This window comes from Acanthopagrus latus, chromosome 4 (genome assembly GCF_904848185.1).
Source record: "Acanthopagrus latus isolate v.2019 chromosome 4, fAcaLat1.1, whole genome shotgun sequence".
NCBI lineage: Eukaryota > Metazoa > Chordata > Actinopteri > Spariformes > Sparidae > Acanthopagrus > Acanthopagrus latus.
Window position 1 is genome coordinate 20,251,301 of NC_051042.1, and position 20,861 is coordinate 20,272,161.

General features: G+C 42.0%; 2 protein-coding genes and 1 long non-coding RNA gene across 3 annotated transcripts in view; 2 read left to right on the forward strand and 1 right to left on the reverse strand.

The window, feature by feature from the left end:
- Positions 1–576: 576 nt before the first annotated feature.
- Positions 577–9,703, forward strand: copb1 (COPI coat complex subunit beta 1). Its single transcript, XM_037094910.1, has 22 exons — positions 577–732; positions 2,312–2,464; positions 2,871–3,100; positions 3,488–3,657; positions 3,764–3,878; positions 3,973–4,065; positions 4,178–4,315; positions 4,446–4,565; positions 5,116–5,223; positions 5,336–5,482; positions 5,647–5,792; positions 6,091–6,187; positions 6,274–6,434; positions 6,553–6,673; positions 6,783–7,010; positions 7,280–7,459; positions 7,924–8,068; positions 8,200–8,319; positions 8,422–8,567; positions 8,695–8,784; positions 9,018–9,173; positions 9,402–9,703. The coding sequence occupies exons 2-22, from the start codon at positions 2,374–2,376 to the stop codon at positions 9,459–9,461; spliced, it is 2,862 nt and encodes a 953-aa protein (XP_036950805.1). The 5' UTR covers positions 577–732; positions 2,312–2,373; the 3' UTR covers positions 9,462–9,703.
- LOC119017826 lies at positions 9,415–12,066 on the reverse strand. Its single transcript, XR_005074573.1, has 2 exons — positions 11,682–12,066; positions 9,415–11,355 (listed from the first exon to the last, which is right to left on the reverse strand). It is a non-coding gene; the product is annotated as an uncharacterized LOC119017826 (long non-coding RNA).
- A 479-nt stretch (positions 12,067–12,545) lies between these two features.
- The window catches only part of rras2 (RAS related 2), a 31,206-nt gene continuing 22,890 nt past the window's right edge, over positions 12,546–20,861 (forward strand). The window contains exon 1 of the mRNA XM_037094911.1: positions 12,546–12,796. Coding sequence (XP_036950806.1) covers positions 12,695–12,796 — 102 coding nt within the window. The 5' untranslated portion in view covers positions 12,546–12,694. The remainder of the gene's footprint in view (positions 12,797–20,861) is intronic.

The following is a 20,861-nucleotide window of genomic DNA, read 5'->3' on the forward strand; positions in this document are numbered from 1 at the left end:
ATCATTGTAAATGTTGCGTTGGCAACAAAGTGATCATAATTGAGGTCCTTAAATTGAAATGAATTTAGATTTTTACAACACTGAACAAATTTAAAGGGGCACTGTCTATATACTATGTCAATCTGGAGAAGGAATCCAAACTCAGAATGTTAATATTTACAACATTAATAGGATAATAACACAAACTCTTTATCTTCTCTATAACTGAATAAACAAGCTGTTCTCAGAGAAAAATGAGGTCCCCGTAACACTGTATGAAGCTAGAAAGGTGGTGGAGTCTGCCAAATATAACCAAAATAGAATAGTATGAAACTGTCTTGTCCTTTGAGGTCAGTTTGTCTATTCGGTCATGAAAAGAAAAAGGTTTGTTTATTTAGTTTGTTTAGGCAGGAAAAATCAGTCTTTCCTAATGGAAATGTGTTCCCCATAACCACACAGTGTACCTTTAAAGAACTTCAATTACAATAATAGGTATTCCCATGTATTTAAATGTGAATAATGAGAGATATTCGGTATCACGCTGTATTTTTCATGCTGTTTTTGCCGTCGTGTTTGAGCCTTCCGGGGCTCCGTAGTAGTGATGTGGCTCAGAAAGTAATCTTCCACGTCACTAGGAAGTATCCGAGCCGTACAGATAGCTCGCCGAAGGGAGCCTCTGTGAGATTTTACAGATGTAAATATCCAACACTGGATATCGAAGGCTACTTCGGAAGACAAGAGTCGTGCAGTTAGGTGGGTTATGTAAATGTGTACCAATATGATGTGTTTTATTCTGACTCGTGGTAACTGTTAATACAGCTAGCTGACGTTACTGTCCTCCATTTCATTGCTAGCCAGGACAGAAGCTAAACTGGCGCTAGCTAACGTTCGCAAGGTAGCAACTAATCGCGCATCTAAACTTAATCTAACCAATTGTATCGTCGACCAACTTACTAATGATTGAGTTTTATTGAGATTTTGGTGTACAGCTGTTGGTTCTAACACAGAAACGCCATTAGCGCTGTAACAGTAGTTAGCTAGCTGCTGTGTTAACGCTGCGTGTCACAGTTTCTTGAGTAGCTTTGTTGACCTAACGTTAACATTGTAACTTAAGCTACTATTGCTGTCATACTGACAGCTCTTGCCTGCAATCTTGCGAGGACAGCAGTCTGGTTTGTGCAGAAAAGAGCAGGAAGATACCCGAACCTTGTTAGCGTTACTTTTGGATATGAAGTCAGGTGTTCGGAGACAGCTAGTGCTCCTCCATTTGTCACAAATATATTCGAGATACATTGAAGTGTTTTCTCCGCGATTTGACTCATATGTCTTTAAAAACTTCAGATTAAACATAAAATACTAAATCCATTTATAAACGTCTGTTCAATCCCAAGATTATCAAACTGACCTGTCTGTGTTGTTTAGGTTCACAGGTACCCGTGGCAAGTAAATGATGTGGCTCAGTTTGTATTTTCATGGACTGTCTTTGTGGTGGTCACTGCTAGAAAAAAGGTTTACATGTCTAGATCAAGATCATATTTGGAGGCATATGATGTTAACATCTTTTCAACTTACTTTACAACTCGTGTGTTTTGTATGAGGAGAATAGGCATAAAATAATGTAACATAAATCAAACATTCAAGCCATATCAGTTTCTTGCTCTCTTTACAGTTTAGTGTGCTTAAGCCAAATCAAGCTTCTTAGATCATAGAATAGGTTAATAAATACTCAAATCAGCCTAAGGTGCCTATATGTACATAGGAACATGCACTTGGTGTGATAATTCCTCCTTGTGCCATTATGAGGTCTCTTCCTAATGTGCTTCCAATGTCAGCGATGGCGGACAAAGTTCATACTCTCCAGAACTGATCTGAAGCCAGTGAGGTTTCAGCAGTCTGAGGGAATCCAGTCAGCATTTGAGTCAGACTTTTTAAGCACAAATATCTGCTTTCTGTTATCATAAGAAGAAGTGGTTATATTTGGTAAATCATGCTTTTGTGGAATGAATTGGCTCTATTGTATAAGTAAGCCCTTTGATTTATACCTTGAATGACTATACCGGGCTTTAAAAGACTTGTAGGAAGAGTTGTCCAATCCCAACAGTTTGCTGTGCCTTCTTTGGCTGCTGTAAAGAAAAGGAAATATGAGTGTGCAGTCCTGGATTCTGTCCTGTTCGCAGGATGCTGCACAGTAGATTTATTTTGTGTATCTGAATGTCAGCATGTGTTGATGCAGATTTAGTTATAGTCCACATTCGCTGCACTCAAATGTATGTGTCTGTGTAAACGCTGCCTCCGCCATTCACTAAATCTACTGTGTTTGTGTTTCTCTTAGGTATTATCCAGTGAGCAACATTCATTGGGATTCTTCTAAGCGGATACAAGCCCAGCAGCAAAATGACAGCTGCAGAGAATGTTTGTTATACTCTGATCAATGTTACATCTGATTCAGAGCCCCCCTCTGAAGTCAGTCTAAAGACTGATCTAGGTAACTATTCTGAATGTTTGCTTGCAATATTGATAAACTGATTGTCTGTCTGACTCAATTAAAGCAAGTCGAGGGGAGATATTCATTTGTGAAATGTTCCCCCTAATTACAATGGAGGTGATTTTATTTGGATGTGAATTTGATTTGTGGTTCTCACAGCACTGATAATATTAATACTTGAATAAAAAAAAAAATCAAAAACACAACACCTGTTTGTTTTAAAACAACACAGACAGTGAAAATTGTCAACACTGACGTCTGAAGGTTATTGACTGTTATCGTTGCAGATTTATTTAACATATGAGTAAGGTAAAGAGCTGCTCATCAAAATACAAATAGTAATGCATGCTTCAGGTCTCGCTGATCACATTTGTAGTTCTATTTATAACAATATTTTTTTCTACAGAAAAGGGGGAGATCAAGGCAAAAACAGAGGCCCTGAAGAAGGTCATCATCATGATTCTTAATGGTGAGAAGTTGCCAGGACTGCTGATGACCATAATCCGCTTTGTGCTGCCACTTCAAGACCACACCATCAAAAAGCTGCTGCTGGTCTTCTGGGAGATTGTTCCCAAAACAACCCCAGATGGCAAGCTGCTCCAGGAGATGATCCTGGTCTGTGATGCCTACAGGAAGGTAAGCTAACTGACATGCTAAAGGTTGAGATTCATCAACTTATCTGTGCATGGACTTTTATGAGTTTTTATACGTATAGAATTGTACGTAATGTCACAATGTATTGGTAATTATAGTGCAGTTATTGATATAGCATCTTTCTTAGAATATGGTGTTGTCGAATTGTCTTTTTATTTATGATGGTAAATGAAGAGTCTTTGAGTTTTGAACCGTTAGTTCGATGAAAGAAACAATTTTAAGATGTCACTGTGGGCTCTGGGAATTTGTGATGAGCTCTTTTGACCTTTTAAAGGCAATTAATTGATCTATCATCAAAATGATTGATGGATTAATTAAAGATAACTGTTAGTTGCAACTCTAATCCTCATATCCTTCTTTCTATTTCAGGACCTGCAGCATCCCAATGAGTTCATCCGTGGCTCCACTCTGCGCTTCCTGTGCAAGCTGAAGGAGTCCGAGTTGCTTGAGCCTCTCATGCCAGCGATCCGGGCCTGCCTTGAGCACCGTCACAGTTATGTGCGCCGCAACGCTGTCCTGGCCATTTACACCATCTACAGGTAAAAACTGTTGAGTATTTAGTGTTCATTCGCCTTGCGACAGGTGCTTATGCTCACTCCTTTCATTCATGAACAACAAACAACTCATTGCCCTTATTTGCTTCAGGAACTTTGAACATCTCATCCCAGATGCGCCAGAGTTGATTCATGATTTTCTTGTCAACGAGAAAGATGCCAGCTGTAAGAGAAATGCTTTCATGATGCTGATTCACGCCGATCAGGTCTGTAGCATATTGTCCCTTTCTTGCTGCTTTCATGGTATCTGTCTGGAAGGCATTAGTTACATCATCTAACTCACATGTTCACATTTTATAGGATCGAGCTCTGGATTACCTCAGCACTTGCATTGACCAGGTTCACACTTTTGGCGACATTCTCCAGCTGGTCATTGTGGAGCTGATTTACAAAGTGAGTCAACGCCTGGATTTTTCTGATTTGCGCTTTATAACACAACAGCCTACAATGAGAATAGCTGTTTTAATGTCTGAACTCCTGCTGTTCTGTTGCCTCTGTCATAAAGGTGTGCCACGCTAACCCCTCTGAGCGCGCCCGGTTTATCCGCTGCATCTACAACTTGCTGCAGTCCTCCAGTCCGGCTGTTAAGTATGAGGCCGCTGGCACTCTTGTAACGCTCTCCAGTGCTCCCACTGCCATTAAGGTACATCACCAAGGTTTTGTCAGTCATATGCGATTTATACAGTTCTGATATTGTACTAAAGTTGATCTGACATCAGTAATGTCTTAAGTCTAGCACAATCTAATCTATCGTGTGCTTTGTCGGACTCCAGGCTGCTGCCCAGTGCTACATTGATTTGATTATTAAGGAGAGCGACAACAACGTAAAGCTGATTGTTCTCGATCGTCTGATTGAGCTGAAGGAGCATCCCACACACGAGCGTGTTCTCCAGGTACGATGAATTATGGCTTTGGTTAGTTTTTGTTGAATTTAACAAGTAAGACATTTTGCCTTGTGAACTGCAACGACTGTTACCCTCCATCTCAAAACATTTGTTATTAAAGAGAACACTAAAGTTTAAACTAAAAAAAGACTCAATTTATATTAGGGTACACATTTTAACCATTAACCAGGTACTTATTTTTTATTGTAAAGCACTGACAAATACCATGTTATGTATGACTGTGTTCCATAACTAGTAGGCTGTTAATTACGATTTTTGTTTATTTTATTTAATTCTCTCTTAAATTCACTTCATAAATATGGTCTATTCTTTTGTTACTCAAACTCCAAGTGTTTTATAATTCTCAATTAAGATAATTTTAATAATCTGTTCCCCATTTTAGTGAGGTCTCTTTCATATTCAATTCACCAGTTCATGCATGAAAAGGATAATTAGTAATTATCACTGACGAATATTTAGTTTTATTTAGTCCAGTTCATGGAACAAAAGCAGTAAGAAGGCAATACTCTTCTCTTAATGGTTGCTTTTATTCCTTTAGGACCTTGTCATGGACATCCTGCGTGTTCTCAGCACCCCTGACCTGGAAGTCAGAAAGAAGACCTTGCAGCTGGCACTGGATCTCGTCTCATCTCGCAATGTAGAAGAGGTCGGCAGCATTCACTGTAGATCCACGTTTTTGTTGTTTTTGTGTCTATGCATGGAAAATGGAGAACAAAGGGAATATACTGCAAATATAGTGACAGCTATTTGTTTTATAGTTGGTGATTGTTCTGAAGAAAGAGGTGATCAAGACAAACAACGTAACAGAACATGAAGACACTGATAAGTACAGGCAGCTGTTGGTGCGCACTCTCCACTCCTGCAGCGTGCGCTTCCCTGACATGGCGGCCAATGTCATTCCAGTGGTGAGTTTCTTCTTTTTCTTCGTGTTCTTTAAGCACATCGAAAAGAAAATGCTCTCGACTGTTTTATTATTCATAGCATTTTGATGGCGACATCAACAGTGGTTAATATAAAGAACAGAAAAAGAACATATTAATATTTTTCTGTGTGTTGATATGATTTACAGCTGATGGAGTTCCTAAGTGACACTAATGAGGCAGCTGCTGCTGATGTGCTGGAGTTCGTACGCGAGGCAATTCAGAGATTTGACAACTTAAGACCCCTCGTCATTGAGAAGATGCTGGAAGTCTTTCACGCCATCAAAACTGTCAAGTGAGTCTTAATATGCATATTGAGGGAAATATTATGCTGTGTTTTGGGTAAGCCTTTTTTGATTTAGACAAATATGGAAACAAGAAGATGGAAAATAGAAAATGTAACTCAGCTGGTTACCTAGCATAAGGAATGAAAATGATCTAATTGATCTGCCCTTTTAAACTATGAGACAGGTCTAGTTTCTCTCTCATGTTTGTCAACTCTGTACTAGATTGAACTGATGGATAGTATATCCGTATAGCAGTATGTAGCTGTGAGAATGTTCCTGATTGTTGTCACCAATGTTGTTATTCAGGATCTACAGGGGAGCGTTGTGGATCTTGGGAGAATACTGCAGCACAAAGGAAGACATCCAGAGTGTGATGACAGAAGTCCGCAGGTCCTTGGGAGAGGTAGGTTTGTAACACAATCTTACCCGACAACCCCAACCTAATTGGAATTGTCACAAATATCTGATTCCTGTCTTCTTCTTGGACAGATCCCAATCGTAGAAAATGAGATAAAGAAAGAGACCGGGGAGGTGAAACCCGAGGATGAAGTGAGTGCAGCTCCAGCACAGAAGCTGGTGACAGAGATGGGCACCTACGTGACACAGAGTGCCCTCAGCTCCTCCAGGCCTTCGAAGAAAGAAGAGGATAGGTAAGAAAGAAAAAAAAGGAGCACATTTTCAGAGGATATCATCATTTTCAAGTATTTCTTTAATTGTATTGATTTTGTTTATCTTGCCACTCAATTTATACCGATTGTGTTGTTCCAGACCGCCGCTCCGAGGCTTCCTGATGGATGGAGACTTCTATGTGGCAGCGTCCCTGGCCACTACACTGACCAAAGTGGCCTTGCGCTACGTTGCTATTGTTCCAGACAAAAAGAAACAAAATGTATGTTGTCCTGTCTTTACCTCATTTAAAGTCAACCCCTTTGTAAAAGGAGATCAGTCAAGCCATCTGCCTCTTCCTCTAATCCCTGCTGTCTTGTTGTCCCTCGCAGTCTTTCGTTGCAGAGGCCATGCTGATCATGGTCACTGTGCTGCACCTTGGCAAGTCCTCTCTGCCCAAGAAGCCAATTACAGACGATGATGTGGACCGCATCTCGCTGTGCCTCAAGGTCCTGTCTGAGTGCTCGCCACTTATGAATGACATTTTCAACAAGGAGTGCCGCAAATCACTGTCACATATGCTGACTGTCAGACTGGAGGAAGAGAAGCTGTCACAGAAGGTAATGGCCGCTGAATTCGTCACTTAACCACCTGGCAGCCACTGAAGTAGAGAAAGTGAACACATTTTTGGTGTAAATGCCAATTTTTTAAAAAGATTTATCACTTTATACAACTTAATGTATTGGAGTTGTGGTGTCTCTAGGTATATTGTCATAAAACCAGTCACTGATTTTCTTCATGTTACTCATTTGTTTTTACTGTGAGTTGATTCAGTTTTGGGTTTAGGCTGTTATCAAATAACAGAATGTTTTTCTTGTTGCCACCACAGAAAGAGTCTGAGAAGCGTAATGTAACGGTGCAGGCAGACGACCCGATATCCTTCATGCAGCTGACAGCCAAAAATGAAATGACTTCTAAGGAGGACCAGTTCCAGCTCAGTCTGCTGGCTGCTATGGGCAACACTCAGAGGAAGGAGGCTGCTGATCCCCTGGCTTCAAAACTCAACAAGGTAGACCGCACTCCCTGCAGAAACGTGATCATACAAGAGATCAGGCATGAAGAAGTTGGAGACTTCTCTCTGCTTGTAGATTAAATTGATTTTTTGGGGGGGGTTGAAAATGTGCCTATTCATTGCATTGCACTTACAACGCGTACATATTTTAAGACCTCAGAGACTGATGCTGTTTTCATTGCCCAGTGGGAAAGTTGTTCCTCTTTGTATGTGTTTGAATTTTACAAATAGTATCCTATTTAGTTGTGAAATAATACCCGGTGTTATTATTGTTTTTCTTGTAAGTACACACAGCTACAAGTCTTTTTTTCTTTTTCATCCCACTGTGCCTTCACTGCTGTAAAAACCCCTGTTAGATAGTGGATGTAAAAGGCACCTTGAAATCACTGTGAGGAAATCTGTTTTGTATTTCATTGTATTAAAAGAGATAATTAATTTCACGTCATTGTTCTCCAATCCAGGTGACCCAGCTGACAGGCTTCTCAGACCCAGTGTACGCTGAAGCTTACGTTCATGTCAACCAGTACGACATTGTGCTGGATGTGCTGGTCGTCAACCAAACCAGTGACACTCTCCAGAATTGCACCCTTGAACTGGCCACTTTAGGTTAGTTTATTTTACACCTCACTGGACGAAATGTGTACAGATTCTCTTATGTAGCAACCATGAGGGAATATCACATTTGTGTTGCAACACTGCAGTATGTATTTATGTCACTCAATATATCCATCCTACAGGTGATCTCAAGTTGGTTGAGAAGCCTTCGCCTCTTACCCTCGCTCCTCACGATTTTGCTAACATCAAAGCCAACGTTAAGGTAGCTTCTACTGAGAACGGCATTATATTTGGCAACATTGGTAAGAGAATCATTTTGTGTCAGTTTACCCTCATAATTATGTTTTTCTCTCCGTAACTAGAGAATGTTTTCTCACTTACGATGTTTGATTCTGCCTCCCCAGTCTACGATGTGTCGGGAGCTGCCAGTGACAGAAACTGCGTCGTCCTCAGTGACATCCACATCGACATCATGGACTACATCCAGCCAGCTTCCTGCACCGACGCGGAGTTCAGACAGATGTGGGCAGAGTTTGAGTGGGAAAACAAGGTAAGTTTTTCATGTCTACCTAGTGGCTGGTTCCATAAAACTGCCTGGCAGATTGGCTCAGACATGTTTGCAACAATACTCAGTCAAACTTAACATTACATTGAAGATGGTTCTTTGTTTTTTGTAGGTGACAGTTAACACCAACATCACTGATCTGAACGATTACCTCCAGCATATCCTCAAGTCCACTAACATGAAGTGTCTGACTCCTGAGAAGGTTGGTATGAGACGTTACAAACAGCAGAGCAAAAACAGTAAATGAGGGTTTAAAGCTGACAGGAATAAAGGATGAGTGAAATCTGTCTGTAATAAATATTCCCTTGTGATGAGTTTGTATGTTCTCATTTGATGACTTTATGTATGTAACCTAGCATCATCACCTGTGTCAACAAGGTGGTGGTGTTTTTGTGTAATATTCTCAACTCTTTTCTGTTTGTATTTCAAACTCAGGCTCTGTCTGGCTTCTGCGGCTTCATGGCTGCCAACCTTTATGCTCGTTCTATCTTTGGAGAAGACGCCCTGGCTAATGTCAGCATCGAGAAGCCCATCCACCTGGGGCCTGATGCACCTGTCAACGGACACATACGCATTCGAGCCAAAAGTCAGGTGGGTCACAGCTGCTGCACATGAGCCCGTATGCATCACAAGTAAAAGGCTTTGTTGAATTTATTTGCTCTAAAGCGATGAACTGAAAAGGTAACATTTAATGTTATACCTGGTCGAGAGAATTGAGCCGAATGGAGAAGTGAATACATGAAGTTGCACTAAAGCTGAATGATCTTACCTGTATCCATAAAGACTGTTCCAATAAATCCTCCCTCCTTCATTTAACAGGGGATGGCCTTGAGCCTCGGTGACAAGATCAACCTCTCCCAAAAGAAGACAAACGTCTGATCCGGCTGATCCCTCTGACTTTGTAAAAGTCACCTGCTGTTCGCTCGTATTGCTCATCATCTTACAGCCTTTTCATCACAGCAAATGAAGAACTCTATACGCTCAGTCGCTTCAGTGCATTTTTCCTTATTTTTTTTTTTTTTTACATCACCTACGTCTGAAAAACTACATCTCAGTAATGTTCTTTCCCTGTCCTGTTTAATTTTCAATAAACAATATGTATTAAAAGAATGAGAACTTTAGGCCATGCTGTATTCATTGAGTCATGTTTTCAGTGTAATTTTAGACACTTTATAATTATTTCATTTATTACATTTCACATGATCTGATTTCTAAAATAAATGCATCCATGTGGGCTATTGTCATCTTGTCCACTTTTCTTCCCTTTGTGATGTTAAGATGAAACTGTAAAGCAGCTGAGGACAAGGTATGATCTAGTACTTTGTGCCCAGGTTGTCACCAGACATATACAGTTTATTTTATTAAGAAATGTAAACAAACAATATATCATTCGGGTGCAGTTTGGTTAAACACTTTGTAATGCTTTCAACATGACATTAAAGATGTTTAGTAGGTGATTTCCAAAACAAATATTGCTGTGACACAGTCAAGTGAAAGGACTGCGGCCCGGAGCTCCCGTTGTGTCCAGCTTCATGTCTCCAGGCTCTAATTAGAATTCCTCAGACAACCCTTGTGATATCTTGCACAGTGTGAAAATGATTGGATTTTGTTCTGTCAGCACCCCCGAATTACCAATGACATCACAAACACTTAAACATAGACATATCCCAGGCGCGGACTTGATTTTTTTTTTTTTTTTTTAAACCCAGGATGATGTATTGCAGTGATTTCAGGGGTACTCTCAAAGCCATCCGCAAGTTTCGACTGTCGCTGTGATAATGAGATGGAGATGGATTAGTGTTGGCACAGACCCACATATTCCACTTGCCCTCCCGTTTATAATTTATGAGTAAAGGGAGATTTTTGGGGGTATGCCAGATTAAAGGGTCACTGCCCCACATTCATACATTTACAATACCTGTGAAATGTGTCCCTTCCAGGGGGGGTTAGGTGCAGGCTGAAAGGTGGCTTTGAGGTCGGAGCTTCATCTTTGAAAAATAAACAGTCGGCTGTTTGGCAGCACGGTCACGGCCGAGCTCCTGTGTGCTGTGTGGGGCCTCTTTGGATTTTGTGAAGATATGATAGCTGTAATTATAATCACTGCTAAACTCCATGACCTAAGACATGACTTTTGGCAAGCAAGATTAAAAGGAAAAATCCTTCAAATTCTTTAATTCCTCTTATTGTATAGGGGTGTGTATTGCATCTGTGGCACGCTGATTTCATATGGCTTTTAGTATATTTTTCATCAAAGCAACTTTTTTTTTCATCCTCTAAGGTATCTGTGCAATAACTTATTTCTCCACAACAATTATTTCTCCTCATTACTCAAAACCCACATTAGTGAGATACAAGCTTTGACAACACAATCTGTTCTGTGAATATGAATAAACTGCTAATGTAAATGTCTGGAACGCCTGTAATTTACTGCGCAGTTTCAGGTCCGGACACTAGGTGGCAGCACATGTGTCAAAGCAGACCGTGTGCTGGTATTCTGCATAATGTAATCCTGTAGGGGAGATTTGTCACATCATGACATATGACTGACATGTTGACATAATAAAAGTCATGCGCGTTTCAGATAAACTGGCTTTTTCACCACGCGCTTTTTACTGCCTCCTCGGTGGTGTGTTATTATGACACCGCTTCAAAGTTCAAGATGATGATCACCGTGTTGGACTCTAAATTATATGGATGATCACAATAATGAGGCCTTGTGCCTTCGTGAAGTCACTGTCATTAACCATCCTCACGGTGTCCCACGAAGATGCACCTGGACAAAGAATGAATGTAAGAAAAAATGTTTAAAGCAACATTATGTAACTTTTTCACCTTTTTACTGAATGAGCCGGAGGAGGAGAGCCCGAACACCAACCATACTCTAGCATAGTGATTCATGTTGAAATATAGAGCTATTTAACACATATTTCAATGTATTTGTTTATTTGTTTGTTTTTAACTTTGCCGCAGCTTTAAATGTTTTCTACAAAACTTCTTACATATTATGCCTTGTAATGATTGGCTGATTGGCCCTTTTCATATGTGTAATAATTCCTGTCTGAAATTTGGAAACTGTGATTTTGTTGCTCTTTTCCATACCCTGATTTCTTCCATCTTTTGATCCCCGTTAGAAGTCCTTTTTTTCTCAATGTCGCAAATTTGACCCCCTTGAATCGAGGGTCCAAGGACAGACGAGGTCGTTATTTGTAGGCCACAGGTTGTAAAGCCCACTGAGGCGATGAGATTCTGATTCTGGGGCTCTATGAATGCATTTTTCCAAAACGTTTTGCATCAGTCTGTGCTCTTCCAGCGACACTTGGAAGTGGACTTGGACCCTCAGAAGGCGTCTCGGTGTCAGAATAATGAGGGGGCAGAGATGTTGGAGTAAAAAGTCAGCAACGGGAAACGACTTGACGCTGCTGGTGGTGGCTTTGTGTGTTATTATCACTGTCATGTAGTTGGTTGCACTCACAGTGAGCAGGCTTTGCTTGTGTGTGCGCGTGTGTGTGCAGGCTGCGTTTGAGGACAGGAATGTGACAGCAGGGGTGTGTGACATTAGTCTCAGGACGGGGCTGCAGGGTGGGTTGTGACTGTGTGCGTGCGTGCGCGCGCGCGTGTGCAAGGGGGTGGTTGGTTGGTTGGTGTCGAGGCAGTCAGCCTGTAGAAGAGCCCCTAGCGCCAGACGTTAGTACTGGCCTGGCTGATCACTCCTACTATCGGTCTCCTCCAACATCGCAGTGTTGTCGAGGCTCGAACACAGGCAGACGTATGGACAGGCGGCGCGCGTAGCTCCCGGGACCCCCTCCTCCTCTCTCCACACCCACCCGTCCACCGAGCGGACTTAACACCGACGACTCCGTTTTCTTTTTCTTTTTTTTTTTTCTCCCGGCACCTATCTGGGCTTTTTTTTTTTTCTCTCCCCCTCCTCCTCCTGCGGTCTTGTGTGTGTGTGTATCTCTGTCTCCACTGCAGGGCCTCTTCAGTTTACAGGAGCGAAAAAAAAAAAAAAAAAAAAGTGGGTGTTTGCTGCTCACTGGTGTTCCGGCAGCGGCAGCAGCAGCAGCAGCGGCGTCGGCGGCGGCGGCGGCGGAGAGCGCAGCTAAGTGTCCCCGATGGCAGGCTGGAAGGACGGCTCGGTGCAGGAGAAGTATCGGCTGGTCGTGGTCGGAGGCGGCGGTGTCGGGAAATCAGCCCTGACTATCCAGTTTATTCAGGTCAGTGTTGCTGCTCGGGCTTGCCTTGAATTTTGTTGTTGTTGTCGCTTTGATTTCACGAAAACACAGTGAAAGAGAGGAAGAGGAGAGGAGGGAAGTGGGGAGGCCAGACTCGGGGAGCCCCCCCACCCCGTAAGCGATCACCGGGGTCTGTTTTACTGCTACTTTCCTGAGGCCTACAAGTATCTACCGGGGAGGGAGGGAGGGTGGCTGGGTGAGCGAGTGAGTGAGTGGGGGTGCTTGTTGGAGGATGTTCGGCTGAGGTGTGGGTGAGCCTGATTTGGTGAAGTAAACAAGGAAGGACGGCTGTCACTTTAACGCGACGGTTTTTCAGAGAGATCCACTTCCACTTTGCAGCTCAGGCGAGCCTAAAGAGAAAGGAAAGTGGCTCTGAGCAGCTCCTAAGTTGTCCCAATTTGTTAGAAAGTCCACTTTTTTTTTTATGTTGTTATTGTTTTTAATTTAAATATGTGACGCCAGAGACTAAAAGTAGAAGACAGGAAAAGCTGCGCGCATACACACACACAAAATACAAATAAAATCACATTAGTCATTGAGAGAGTGGCCCTGGAGCACAGAGGAGGGCTTGTTTTGTTTTTTTTTCATTTTTTCTTTAATAGCCCAGATCTCATCAGAAAGTATGTGAGGCCTGAGAGAAAATCCGTCAGGCTTGAGCGAGTGTTAAAATAAGCAGCACAAAAATGTTCACTGAAAGATGATTAACTTTTCTGTGCTTAGAGGCCGCTCGGTAAAAAAAAAAAAAAGAAGAAGAAGAACTCAGTCAATCAGCCACACTCAGGTAAATATTCCAGACATATATAAAAACCTCACTGAGAAGACAGTCAGTTTTTTGTTTTGTTTTGGGGTTTTTTTCTGGCATGTGAAGGCTTTACCTCCCATCTATTCCTGGTTGCATTCCAGCACACTGCAGGCTGCCTCGCTTTGACCTTCCTGACGTTTACGATAGACGTTTAGGCAAGGCAAGGGCTGCTTTTTTTCTGAAAGCCCCCCACCCCACCCCACAAACACACACACACACACACACACACTAATACACACAGTCACACACACACTCACACTCTCTGTATGAAAGAGATGACAAACTCTGCCCTTTGCCTTGTGTGTTTCCCCCCTCGTGTCAGTGTGTTACTGACCAGACTGCAGGCAGCTGCGTGTCTCCACACTGTCAGACAATAGCGGGGCCGGCACATGTTTTCGGAGTGGGGGTTAAAGAGCTGTGTGTGTGTGTGTGTGTGTGATGGGGGAAGTTGTGTCTAATGAGGGTTCAAAAAGCTCATTAACTGCATACCGAGTATAAAGAGATCAGATAGCTTGGGCACAGATTTTTTGCTCTGGCCGCTGACCCGACTGACCTGAGGCAGGGGAGCGTTTAAAGCTGAATACGAAGTGCGCACACACACACACACACACACACACACACACACACACACACACACACACATAGGACATTTGATTTCATTCGGTGCGCTCGTGGTAGTCAGACAATATTGTAGCCGCGCGGTGCGAAATCGCTGCACATGTGTGCTGCTGATAATACCAGAATCATATAAAGAATCTCAGTGTTTGCAGATAAAAGATCAGCTGTGATTTCTGCTCTTGAAGGAACTCTTTGTAGATCTGGCGAAAAGCTTGCATTAAGGTGGATTTGCATGCCAACAGAGATGTAGGGCCACAGCAGCAGGAGGCCTCAGAAGTTTCCATGCCGGCGATCAACTAGTTCAAAAGCCCATTCTTTATGTGCCTCCCGACCTGACTACCTGTTGCAGGCTCTCAGAAGACGCCACGAGGCGGTCTGTTTCTTGCTGTTGCCGCACATTCAACCCTGCAAGTGAACACTAAGGCGTATCAGTGGGCGACATTTGTGGGGGGTGTTTTTTTTTTCGCTCGAACAACTTGTATTTCCCATTCGCGCTTCTCTGGTATCCGACGCCATGAAAGTGAGAGAGATTGAGATGTTGACAGCAAGTGGCGGACCTACATCCTCCTCAGAAGTTTCTGGAAGTCTCCTGCCAAGGGAAAAGACCCAACAGCTGGTTGTGAAGTCGAGGCTTTCCCCTAGAATGGTGTTGAGTGTTGGGAGGTTGCGAGGTTAGTGGGGTGGGGGGTCTGAGTCAGCCTGGGTGGGTTAATGGTCACGGGCCATGTGGAATTTGGCCCTTCGGCAGAGGAAGTCCCTCTCCTGCAGCTCTCAGGGCCCTCTAGTTTTGTATGGAAAAACATGACCTGCTTCCTGAGTCACTGGAGCCGTGTGTGTGTGTGTGTGTGTGTGTGTGTGTGTGTATGTGTGGAAATCTTGACAGAGTATTATATTCAGGGCTGTGTCCTTTGCCAAAAATATTAAATACTTGTTGAAATTTTCACAAAGAATTATTGCAGCACTGCTTTTATTGCACTTGATGTAAAGTGAAGGCTAACGCGTTTTACAATTGAAGCGAAGCCTTCTGTGTCTGCCACAAGTTTCAAATGTCTCTTCGTAACCCAGAAAACCTTTCTTTTGAAACTCTCTATTGGTTTGCTGGTTAGCCGACAAACACCGTACAACGATATGTCCATTAACATTAAACATTAAATAAACATTCCCCCAAAATGACGGTGTGTTTCTCCCGGTCACCCATTTGCTGCGACTCCAGGAAGCTGATGAAAGTGACCGGACACGATGTGAATAAAACCTTAAAACATTTCCTGAACATTTCAGTTTTCAGGAAGATTTTCTGTTTGTTTGAAGGTGCGATGCTTAAAAAAAAAAAAAGTCCACCTGTCGAATCCATACGCACAAATGCGAGGCAGCCAGTTTGCTAAGTTAGCCGTGTAGCTAGCGGTCCTATTAGCCGACCCTGCCTGGACAAATCCATATAACAATGCAGGATGGGTCGCTGCTAACTGGTTAGCATATCTCTGCCTTTTATTACATAGATGTCTTGTACATAACTTACTTATATACTTTTATTTTTCAAATGCTTGAGAAGATTTACGTGTTTTTTTATCTTTTAAACTGACATGTTTACATATTTAAATAGTGTGTTTTGGTTGAAAGACACCACAAAACCAAAAATGTACACGACCTTTCAGTGCATTAGTGTGTAAAGCCGTCTCACTACAAGCAATTACCCAAAACACTTCCCACTAAAGAAGCACTGATTTAGATGAAGCATAAGATTAGAAAAGTAAACACATTTTTGATACTTGACAGTCTTCAATTCCAGATTTTTACGGACGCATTTCAGCCATCTCTCAAAAGCACTGCGGTTCGAAACCCAGCCCAGTTGCTAATCTTCTTGAGGGTGCAGAGCAGGGAAAACACACAAACGAAAAAAAGAAAGAAAATGGACTACTGTGCTGAAGCAGGGGTTTCAGGGAGTTGGAGGATAAAGGATGATGTCGCCATCAATAACAGAGTGGCAGGTCGCTGGGAGCTGCCGTCCACCCTAATGCCAAGCGGTTGACTCAGGCCGAAATAGCATCGGGATGACATAACATTGAGTCATCTGACAAAAGTTGTGGAACACAGTGCGTTGTTTAACGTGACGTCTGTGAGGGAGGAAGCGTCCCAAGTAAGGGAAAACATGAATCACATTGACCACGTGAAGCCTACGTGTGGGGTGCTGTGTGTGTGTGTGTGTGTGTGCGTGTGTGTGTGTGTGTGTGTGTGTGTTGTGTTTATCCCAGGAATAATTGCACATCACAAACCACCCCTTATTTACCCAGTGTAACCAAAGAAGCTACCGGAATGATGTGATGTTGCACGATCTGAGTGCTGGCATTATGTCGCCCGCTCACATGCTCGCTAATATTAGTGCAGCGGCGGCCCTCGGCGGTGGGGATACGCGCACGAGAGCAAAACATCCCAATGTGCTCAAGTCCGGACAGATTAGTTTTGAAGATTTTTTTTTTTTTTTTTGTAGATTTCACAGCTGAAGCTCACAAGTGACCTCTTTCTCTCTCTCCCCCTCGTGCTCCTACTCCCTGTCCACATATCTCACATATTTCTCTAGCATGGCTTTGATTGCTCAGAAACATGAGGTCATCGAGGAGGAATGCCGCCATAAAGAAGTAATTCAATAGAATGATCATGGATTGTAAGGGCAGCCCTCCCTGGGCATGTGGAGGCGAAGGTTTCGGTAATGATCGAGGTGTTGGAGTTGAACGCGGTGGGCGCTGTTTCATGTGCGTTTCTCAGAAACAGCCACAGGTGGTTAGACAAAGTGTTTGCAGGGAGACGCTTTTCTGTACATGTGTGTCTGTGTTTGTAATTTAGTTTTGGAAGTTTTTGTTGCATGTAACAACACACACACACACACACACACAGAGCGCACTCACGCTCAGCCCCGTTTTTGGATGCAGGCAGTTTTGCTACCTTCCGTCTGGCTCGGTGATATATCACATGCCATACCGCTGAGTGCAAACAATTCCATTTATACTCTGACTGCTTTTTTCTTCTTCATCTCCTTTAAGGGAGTTAGTGTTCTTTTTTTCTTTGAAATGGAGGCCTGAACCGTGTGACAGTACGCTCTTTTTGAGAGTGGGGTTTGCAGCTGTGGCAGGTGTGTGTGTGTGTGTTAGTGTGCGATGGGCACACAGTGTTTATTTAGCTCTGTAGGAGGGTCACCTGTTGATTTCTCACAGAGTAGAGCCACAATTAGAGCAAATAAGCCTGTCACTGGTTGTTATGTTTCAGCAGCAGCAGCAGTGTGTGTGATCTAGAGATAAAAGAAAGTGGGCAGGTGCTATCACACAAAATTTCAACTGAAAACAGTTCCCGTAGACTGCCCTGTTTTGTTTTTGTGAATGGTTTCGCAGTCGCCTCAGTTGTGGATATGCGTATATCCGGCGAGCATTTCAGCGAGCACATAAATGAAAGAAAGCTGCTGCTGCTGTATAAACAGCCTGCGTGTTTGTATATCATAGCAAAACACTCTGAGTCATTTGATAATAAGTAGCTGTCGTTTTGAGTTCTTTCTTCGGATTCATTTAGTGGCTTGTGCTTCGCTCACATGAATTCATTCGTGTCAGTGTGCTCCAGCCACAACTTAAAACGATAGCCCGCATGCATCGATCGCAGCGCCGCAAAGTCGGAGTCGCTGCACCTTATTTTCCCCGGTTCCTGGAGGAAAGTTAATGTTAAGGCAGTCGTAGAAACCTGTGCGTCTCTCCTCGCACCAAAACACAATGAGAAGCGTGCAGTTGACGAGCAGAGTCGGATGTATTTAAACCCTCAATACGTCCCCGACCATAATGTTGTTGTGCTCCTTCATCTATGTGCATCGTTTCTCTTTTTTCAGATGTCACCATGCAAGCGAACGTACTTTATAAGACATCGAGCTCTAACCAGATGCAGCGTCATCATAGGTATATTTCTAAAGGCGGTTTTGTTTGATCGTACAGGCCTTGTGGGTAGTGCAACAGAGGTTGTGGTGTGTAAAGTGTGTGAAAGTCTACACAAGGTTATATTTCATGTCATTAGTGCGCTGTACAGGAGATATTTGCATTCTTTTAAAGACTGCCAAAAGTTTATATGAGACAGAGGCACGTCTGGGTGGTAACATGGTGACGTCTTACAACGATTGAGCCTCTGGGGGCAGCGATCTATGCTTCGAGGCTTCCGGTGCAGCCAGCTAATATCTCGATAAAGTATATCTGTACCAAGACTTCCTCTCCCTTGTGCCGGCCATTGTTCACAGTCTGATAAGCAATTTGAGACCCTAAGGTGGACGCACATGTCAGCTAATGACTATAAACAGATATCTGGAAATGAATGCCTTTTCAGCTCTCCAAAGAAAGCGTTATATATTGTATACTACAAACAGAAACCAGAACGCATCCAGTACCGAACTCTTGTCTCTTCTCCTACAGATTCACGCGCAGATATTAGGTTGTAGAGATTAACATAGCTGTGACGCGGTGCTGTGCTACATGTCATGCGTCATTGCTGTTAAGAGTACCTGCAAGTACTTATTGTTTACATGATGGTGGCAGAGCGACGAGCTAGCGTTTTGAGGCTGTCCCGCACTCGCGCCGAGGTCTCTCTAATCAAGATTTTAGTAGAATATGACGGTGAATCCTAATGTTTTCCACCACTGTTGGATGTTTCCACTCTTGATCAGCGATGGCAAAATTTGTATTTACATCATGAATCACAACTGGATCAGTTGTCCATTTTCTGGTTGATTCCATTGGGATTGTGTTTGTTCTACCAGTGTTTGAACAGTAAAGAGGATCCATTCTCTCCGTTACGTTTTTTTTTTTTGTTTTGTTTTTTAAGTGCGTGACTTCAGACAGCCTTCACCTGTTGACTGAAACTGGCTCGCATCCATATGCACGTTTGTCATTCACACACACACGCGCACAAACCGATACTCACACCTGGAAAAACAATGGATACCACTCACCTTCTTTTGTTAACACGCTTCCTCATTCTGCATCGCACTTCTCTTGTCTTTGTTATCCTTCGCATTTGCTGTAAATTAATGCCAATGTTGTTGTTTTTTGAGGAATTAAGTTAGATTACTGATTATACAACTGTTTCCTCGTTCGACGAAAGAAGAACTGCTCGGGGCTGTACCATATTTATTATGTTATGGTTTTGAAACATGAAAAAAAAAAAACCTCCTCATGTCCAGAGAATTGCACGTGATTATTAGAATGAATCCATCCGGCTCGTCCACTCACACTCTTACTGCTTGTGTGTCTGTGTGGGTGTGTGTGTGTGTGTGTCTATATATATATATATATATATATATATATATATATATATATATATATATATATATATATATATATATATATATATATATATATATATATATATATATATATATATATATATAATCTTTTAAAGGTGATGATGAGATTGAAATATTCTTGTAAACTGTATAATGTTAGTCTCCATTCATCTTTTTCCGAAGCTTCTCCTCTGCCATGTAAAGCCAGACTTGTAGCTGGAGGCAAGGGTGTGATCCGGCATGTCGCCTACCAAACATCACAGGCCAGAGATTGAATGATAATTTCAGCCACTGCCGTCTCCCTCCCTCTGTGTCTCTCTCTTTCTGTCTGCAACAGGGAAGAGTACTACCCGTAAATACTGCAGCGTGTACGTACAAGTCAGCAAGTACGGCATTAACGAAAGAGCGAAGACTGTCTTTTGGAATCGTAGGCTGAAAAAAGTGGCTGACATGCTCTTGATTTTTTTTAAAGTATTTTCTTTTCCGCTACATTACCTTATGCAGCCCATCTAATTGATGAGACCTCTGTGAGTACCAGCCTGTAGGAAGTTACTTAGACATTCCTGTTAAATGCAAATTCTTGAGAAAAAAAATAAATGTTAATTCAATTTCTTACAAAAACTGAAATCTGTTTAAACATCGGCAGATGAAGATGATGATGCTCAAATCAGAACTGTATGACTGTTACTCATGGGTTGATTGATTGAAACTACTTCCTGCGTACACAAATGACTCATTCATATAGACTGTTGTAAACGATGGTGAGATTAGCGCAGTAAACAGCAGTACGTGTCTGTGCATTTCGAAGAAAGTGCTGTTGATTACTGTAAACTAGCTCATCTTGTTTACCATATTGTTGGTCTGAAAGTTCCAGATTTGAATCTGTATTTGATAAAGTGCATATGTATATATATATATATGTGTGTGTGTGTGTTTGTGTGATTATTTATATATATATATATATATATATATATATATATATATATATATATATATATATATATATATATATATATATATATATATATATATATATATATATATATATATATATATATATATATATATATATATATATATATATATATATATGAGAGAGAGAGAGAGAGAGAGAGAGAGAGAGAGAGAGAGAGAGAGAGAGAGAGAGAGAGAGAGAGAGAGAGAGAGAGAGAGAGAGAGAGAGAGAGAGAGAGAGAGAGTTCAGTTTTTCCTCATTATTGACAAAAATAAAGCCTTATATTGCTTTTAATACGTACTGTCAATACAATGTATTTAAACAAATAAGAGGCAACAAGTAAGAATTTTAGTTTAAAGGGGGGGAAAAG

Excerpts from the sequence above, each read along its gene's own strand:
- copb1 (XM_037094910.1), top strand. The coding sequence starts at position 2,374 with ATGACAGCTGCAGAGAATGTTTGTTATACTCTGATCAATGTTACATCT. Across the intron at positions 5,793-6,090 it reads CACGCCATCAAAACTGTCAA|GATCTACAGGGGAGCGTTGT; the intron begins GTGAGTCTTAAT and ends GTTGTTATTCAG. Across the intron at positions 8,320-8,421 it reads CATTATATTTGGCAACATTG|TCTACGATGTGTCGGGAGCT; the intron begins GTAAGAGAATCA and ends CTGCCTCCCCAG.